Source organism: Ruditapes philippinarum, unplaced genomic scaffold (assembly GCF_026571515.1).
Source record: "Ruditapes philippinarum isolate M1 unplaced genomic scaffold, ASM2657151v2 ctg14082_1_1_1_1, whole genome shotgun sequence".
NCBI classification, from domain to species: domain Eukaryota; kingdom Metazoa; phylum Mollusca; class Bivalvia; order Venerida; family Veneridae; genus Ruditapes; species Ruditapes philippinarum.
Genome location: NW_026860188.1, coordinates 7,650 through 15,655, shown reverse-complemented (window position 1 = coordinate 15,655; position 8,006 = coordinate 7,650). Strand labels below are relative to the sequence as shown.

The window sequence follows — 8,006 nt, the reverse complement described above, 5'->3', positions numbered from 1 at the left end:
GCTCTTTGGGTTTTTTAAAAGAAGATATTTAAAGTTTTTCTTTCGGTTGCCATGGCAACTCGAGTTCTGCATGGAATTAAATTCTTTGAAGAATTTTTAAAGGTGACCACCAAAGGAACATTCCTGTGAAGTTTGGATGAAATTGGCTTAGTGGTTTATGAGGAGATGTCATTTAAAGTAAAAGTTTACGGACGGACGCCGGACGAATGGCGATCACAAAAGCTCACCCTGTCACTTTGTGACAGGTGAGCTAAAAAAAAAAGAAATGCATAGTACTGGTTCTTGTGCACTGCACTTCTTTTTAATGAGATCTATCAACCTATGAAGTTTCAACTCAATAGCTTTTACAATTTAAGAGAAATGGCCCATGTAAAAATTAGAGTATGAAAATTAACAAAGGGCAATAACTAAATAATTAAGAAGTGCAGATTAACGATTCTTGTGCACTGCACTTCTGGTTATTGCAAGAAGCATGCATACCAAAGTTTGAGTCAATCCGACTTATAGTGACTGAGTCATGCTCTGGACAAGCCTTAGGGGACACCGCCGTCGCCAACAACGACAAAAGTAACCCCTATATGTCGCCTTTTCAAGGCCACACAAAAATGTTTCAGGATTATTTGCCCTTTAGAATTGGTGTCCTTTCAAGACAATAATCATGTATAACCGAGTTTGAAAGTGAAAAGCTGTTATAGTTTCTGAGAAAACAGACCTTAAAGGTTAACCAATGCTGATGCTTACAAAAGGGACATGATAAAAGCTCAGCTCTTTTTTCCTCAAAAAGTGGAGATAAAAAAAACAAATAAACAAACAACGATACATTCACTTTTATAAGTCACACGCATTTTGTTTATAATATTTCTGAACACAAATGCTTCAAACTTAAAAATACAATTTGAATTTAATGATGATGTAAATGATGATACAGATGTATTATAATTTGGTACACTTTTAGAAAAGTCTCTTGTACATGTAACATGCATCATGTTTTTCTCAGTCACACATGAATTGAAACAGTCATTACAAAACACAGATCATGGTTATTTTTTTTTCACATGAAAAGAACGAGGAAAAATGATAATTTCAATGGAAATGTCCATGAATGTTTCTTTTTAAAGAATGAACATGTAGCAAAACAATAAATGAAAAATCCTTGTTACTTTTTTATATAATTTCAATGATGAGAATTGTTTTGATTGCCGACACTTTGTAAAACATTATTATGCCATATTCCAGAAACTACTACAGGCAGGTCGACAATGTTAACATCTATATATAGTTCCAAGATTATTCCCTATATTTCATGTGTATTTGTTACATATAATAACAAATTCAAGCACTGGAAAGTACTATATCCTTAGATATGAGCATGGTTATATGTTATCAGACAATATCATAAATATACCATATAATGGTAAATAAGTTTCATAACCTAACACAGTTGAACATATTTCTAAAAATAATACACATATGTCTATGAGCATAGCAAAATGGACATAGATATAATTTTTGAAAGCGTGATTTGTAGCTTGGTACTTCAAAATTAGTTATTCAGATACTTCTTAATAATTTCAGAAGCGTCTCGACATATCTCGTCTATGTGGTAATATCTCCAAACTGTGTAGTATTATGATTTATTACACTCTTGTCATGTTTTCAAAATATATGTACAAAATGTTAACCATATAGAAATATCTGTACACAATGTCAACATGGATACAAACATCAGCTTTTCTTCAATGTCTTCCTGATTAAAGCCATTCTCTGAAAAAATAAAATTACATAACTGATTAACATTTTATAAATAAAGTATATTATTTGCTCTAAAGATATTTGACAAATTTATGGCCCTATTTAAATGGTTGTTTGCAAATATAACCCGAGCCCAGCTGCTATGCAAATTGTCATTTATATATGACCATTTAACACAACAGGAATCTTAATCACGGATTTATAATACAGTAATCTTCCTTTTTATAGGAAAAAATGAGTTTTCTTCATAAATTGACAGCAGCTGTGCATATCAAAACTAGAAATGTGTCCATAGGACATGGGTGCCCCCACACTCCACCAATTTGTCAATCTTATGTCTCTAGGTCCAATTTTTTTTTTTGGCTACATGAGCCCAAGTTGAACACTAAAAATCTTTTATTAAGTTAAGGGCAAATACTACAAATACTGAATAAATCCGAAAGAAAACCCCAAGGTGCATAAGTACACATGCTGACCAACATTCTTGAAAACTTTCAGGCCTACAGGTAAAATACTTTTTGAGTTACGTGCAACAGAAGTTGAATATTGTGTATTTTAACTAAGTCAAGGGCAATAACTCTAAAAAACTAAAAATATCCACACGAAAATACCCAGGTGCACAACTACACACGCTGAGCAACATTCCTGTTAGGTTTCATGACTCCAAGTCAAATATTTTTTGAGTTACCTGCGACACAAGTTGAAATTGAAAATTTTTACTAAGTCAAGGGCAATAACTCTTAAAATACTAAGAATATCCACACGAAAATACCCAAATGCACAACTTCACATGCTAAGCAACATTATTGTAAGGTTTTATGACTCTAGGTCAAATACGTGTTTAGTTACTTACGACACAAGTTGAAAATTTAAAATTTTTACTAAGTCAAGGGCAATAACTCTTAAAATACTAAGAATATCCACACGAAAATACCCAAATGCACAACTTCACATGCTAAGCAACATTATTGTAAGGTTTTATGACTCTAGGTCAAATACATTTTTAGTTACTTACGACACAAGTTGAAAATTGGAAAGGGCAATAACTCTAAAAATACTAAAAATATCCACATGAAAATACCCAGGTGCACAACTTCACATGTTGATCAACATTCCTGTAAGGTTTAATGACTAAAGGTCAATTACTTTTTGAGCTACGTGCCACATCAAAAAGAGAACAGACGGACAAGGGTAAATCTAAATGCCCCCACCACCCCCCCCCCCCTATAGTGGGGGCACAAATATATATTACATCACGATTATCCAATGAAAAGTGACATTACAAACATGCAGTATTTTAAGTCAAATATAATCCCTTTTTTATAACATGTATATACATATTTCAAGGGTTAAAAAAATTCCCAAATTTTTTCAAATTAAACTTTATAATCATAAATAAGCATACTAGTTCAGTAAAAGGTAGGTTGTTTTAAACCCAAAACAATGTTTTCCTGGGAACACTTTTTTTCTTTTTTTTTAACCCCAATGAAAAAATTAAAATTTCTCTAAATAAATACAAACTTTAAACTCTTAAAAAAACCCCTGTGGAAAGGGGAAAATGAAAAATTTTCATTCAAAAACATAGCAGGAATTTTTACCCTTTTTCAAAAGGAACTTCCTTTTCCCCCTTTATCCCTTAAAAAAATTTTTGTTTAAAAAAATTTTTTTTTAACCAAGGAATTTGGGTTTTTTGTTTAAAAATTCTAACAATACCTCACATATTTTTTTTTTTGGGAAAAAATTTTAAAAAAAAATACTGCCGGGAATAGCAGCAGCAGCAGGAGGGAAGACCATATTTAGATGCATGAAAGTACCGACTGCATGCTTTTAGTCAACACGGATTGTATGGGTAAATCCAGTTGCCACAAGCAGTCTAAAGATTTAATAATTTAGAGAAACTACCATTGGCTGAGGTAACCAACTTGAAATCATTTAACCCTCAATATTGTGGATTTTAACCTCAACTGAATTAAGATTCTTTTCATGTGACAAAGCTTTGAAGCTAGCTTACAGAAGGTTGTAAGTTTTTCTTGGGTGGCTTGTGATTACAACAATGTACAGAGGGGAACCAAAAATCTTCCTGCATCAGGAAAACCACCAAATCACCTTTGCAATGTAAGTGTGATGGACAATTAAGCAAACTAAAGCTGTTGGTAGGACAGCATGCTTGACTATTCTTAGTGAATTGAAAGTAAAAGAGCCTTGATATTGTAAAATTTTCTAAAGTCACAAAAGGGCCAATTTTTTTATCTAAACTATATTTACAGTTACCGACCTTGGAGAGTCAAAAAAAGTTGTGTAAAATTTCAGATGTTTCAAAGCATGATGTCAATGAAATATGAAAAATATCTGAGTTGGTACACAAAACATAAATTTAAAGTCGAAAAAAAGGGGCATAATTCCTGTCAAAATTGTTTGAAAGAGTAACCTCCTGTGTCTACAGGTTAGAGGGTATGATGGTGAACAAGTGTGTGCAAAGTTTCAAAGCAATACGACAGTGGAACTTTGAAAATTATTTGAGGTGGATGTAAACTTTAACATAAATTCTAAGTCTTAAAAAGGGGCATAATTTCTGTCAAAATAGCTTGGGTAGAATTACCTCCTTCCCTTTTCTACCAGGTTCGAGGGCATGATGGTGTACAAGTGCTGCCAAAGTTTCAAAGCCATATGTCAATGGAACTTTTTGAAAAATATTAGGACGTCTTTATAAAAACCTTTAACCAGAAGTGGTTAAAAACGAACGGCCAATGCTCAGGTGATTAGGATAGCTCTCACTTATTGTTATCGAATAGTCAAGCTAAAAAATAGGGACATTTACCTGTTTATGCGCTTCTGTCGTTGCTGCCCTCTTGTAAGGCCGGAGCTCATCTGTGCCAAAACCTGGTACCCGGCACATACCCAACTATGTTCTGTAAAAAAATAACAATTAACAGTATTTAATATGCTCTGCTTTATACAACATTATGGAACTTAGCTTTATTATTAAAACCATGTTTAACTATAATTTTAATCATATAACTTTTTTCACCAATCTGGCAATGAAAGTATAAGCTAGGGTTGTAATTTAGCAATATTTTCTACTTGCAAATTTTTGCAATTAAAATGTTTAACTGGCAATATGAGGTAGTCAACTGGCATCTGATTGCATATCTTTTATTGTTATACACATTGACAATACATTTTGAACACATGGTATGACAGATGATATTAAGCTTCATGTCTATTGAATGTCAAAAACATCCTAATCACTAGTAAGCACGGTTCTCTTCATGTAATGAAACAAAAACAATTCAACATGTTAATTTCTAAATGAAGAACAATTATTTAGTGATCAGGGCCTGTAAGAAAGCGACATACACATAAAAGTATTTGAAACGGCAGTGGGTAATCTAAAATATTTTCAACCCCTAAAAAACATATACATGTTTCCTAAAACACAATGAAGAACATAACCAATAAAACAGACTATAACTATGATCAAAAATAAACTAAAATACATTGATCGGACACATTCACATGTGAACTTAAATACATTGATCACTAATGAGCTCAAATACATTGATCACAATTGAGCTCAAATACACTGATCACAATTGAGTTCAAATACATTGATCACAATTGAGCTCAAATACATTGATCACGTGAACTTACCATGAACATGTGAACTTAAAAACATTGATCACAATACATTGATCAAACTGAGCTCAAATTAATTGATCACAAATGAGCTCAAATACAATGATTACAAATGAGCTCAAATATACTGATCACAAATGACTCAAATATATTGATCACAAATGGGCTCAAATACACTGATCACAATTGAGCTCAAATACATTGATTCACATTGAGTTTCAAATACATTGATCAAATTGAGCTCAAATACATTTGATTACATTCACATGTGAAGTTAAATACATTGACAACATTCATATGTGAACTTAAATATATTGATCACAATACATTGATCAAACTGAGCTCAAATACATTGATCACAAATGAGCTCAAATACAATGATCACAAATGAGCTCAAATACATTGATCACAAATGGGCTCAAATACATTGATCACAATTGGAGCTCAAATACATTGATCACAATTGAGTTCAAATACATTGATCACAATTGAGCTCAAATACATTGATTACATTCACATGTGAACTTAAATACATTGACAACATTCATATGTGAACTTAAATATGTTGATCACAATACATTGATCAAACTGAGCTCAAATACATTGATTACAAATGAGCTCAAATACATTGATCACAAATGGGCTCAAATACATTGATCACAAATGGGCTCAAATACATTCATCATAATGAACTGCAAGATACAATTATAAAAGTTTAACAAAACTTTCAACATACCTAAATGTAATTGAACATCTTTGACATCTAAGGTATTTGATTTTCTATGTTTGGCAATTTTACAAAGATGATGTTCACCACACTTTCAATAAAAATCATCTGCAATTTGCATAAGCACCTGAAATAAATAAAATTCAAAACCTATCAGACTTTCAATGCTACAAAGTAATAAGTTACTGTGTACTTGCATACATTTTGCTATGGAAACAATAATTTGTTAATATCCCAAACCCTTCAATTTAGTTAATCATGGTTTGATCTGCAAGGTTTTAAGTCATGTTCCTGTATAAGTCATATAGGGACTGTATGCTTTACTGTCGGACACATGCTCTATAATGTACATTATTGCAGGTATATGAATAGAAGTTTTTACCTAATGTCCATCCATCTATATAGACTACTTGGCCAATTTTTTTTACATTATTAACATTAAATATTTAACATTTAAAGTCTTTTCCAGGACTTAAGAAAACAACACTAAGGGTTTAAAATTAGTGGAATTTAGAATTGTTTGGGGAAAAATTACCTGACTAAGCTAAATATTTAGATCATGGTGTAAGTTCAAATGTCAGAGAATCTGACAAATGTGAATATAGCATAATTTTAATTGGTTTTATAAAGTAGGAGTATCAAATACCTGGACTTGAGGCAAGTGCCTAAAAACTTGTCCCCATGTTAAAGCAAGGCCAGGATAGTGACATTAATTTTATACTGTCAAACAATACTCTATATTGGGTCAATTTCACCATTGAAATCCCTTTTAACAATAATGGACAGCAGGTCCATGACAGAAATTCAGCAGGTTAAACTTAATGGTTTTTTAATCAGGAAACAAAATTAAAAGCAATATTGAAATGTCAAAAAGAGAGGCTGTTTTGAAATGTCAGAAACAGACACTTTTTCAGATCCTATTCAATACCTCTTCAACATCTTCATCGAGCTGTTCTAGAGGATCAACCTCTTTAACAAGTTCCTGTAGTCTCCTCTTGTCCAGCACTTTACTCTCCTTGCTCACAGAGCTTGGTATGCCTACAGCTGACACAGTTGCCGGCTGTGTTGCTGACACTGCCCGGCGCAAACCCACTGTTTGCTGGGTTTAATGCCAAACCGGGCTGGGCCCCAAAACAATCAGGACTGTTTTTTTTATTCCCCTTTAAGATAACAAAATAACAGTTTTTTTTTTAAATTTTGAAGTTTTTATAAAAAAACGGGGAAAAAAAATTTAAAAAATGGCTAAAAGATGTTGGAAAAAAGGGTAAACTTTTTAAAAAAAAAATTTTAAAAAATTTTCCCAACTAAAATATAGTTTTTTGGGACAATTTTAATTTTCCCCAAGATTTGTAAAATATCCTGGACAAATTTTATCGAAAAAAAATTTTGAGACTCATATTTTAGTTTACATTTTTTGATTAATTATAAAGATACATAAAAACATAAGTTTATCAAAACTTTTCAAAAACAAAGAAACGGGTTTTGGTAAAAATTTTTTAAAGGACTGAAATGACACTTCCCAACCCCAAAACTTACATTAGCCGGTATTTGCTGTGAAATGATACCAGGTACAGGCGAGGATACTGCAGAAGCTGCCACAAATGTGTTAGGTGTTGATGCCATCACACTGATTTATATGTTATAACTATTTACACCATTTTACACCATTTTCAAACCATTGTAATTTCCTGCAAAAATGAATTTGTAATATATTACTTTTTGTTTTTGTTTTGATTGGGTTTTACGCCACATCGCGATGTTCCAGCTTAACTAGTGGAGGAAGACCTCAGGTGCCCTTCCGTGCATTATTTCAGGCACGAACAGGCACCTGAGTAGAACCACCGACGTTGGAAGCTTGTTTGTTTGCTTTTACGCCTTTTCCCAACAGTAT

The 8,006-nt window shown here is 32.4% G+C and overlaps 1 protein-coding gene across 1 annotated transcript; it reads right to left on the bottom strand.

Moving 5' to 3' along the window:
• Positions 1–816: 816 nt before the first annotated feature.
• Positions 817–7,220, bottom strand: LOC132759170 (transcription initiation factor TFIID subunit 12-like; the record flags this gene model as incomplete). The annotated part of the gene is given in 4 exon segments (XM_060750892.1): positions 817–1,764; positions 4,571–4,641; positions 6,119–6,242; positions 7,044–7,220. Coding segments are annotated over 4 exon segments (411 nt in total), but the record flags the coding sequence as incomplete, so codon positions are not given.
• Positions 7,221–8,006: the final 786 nt, after the last annotated feature.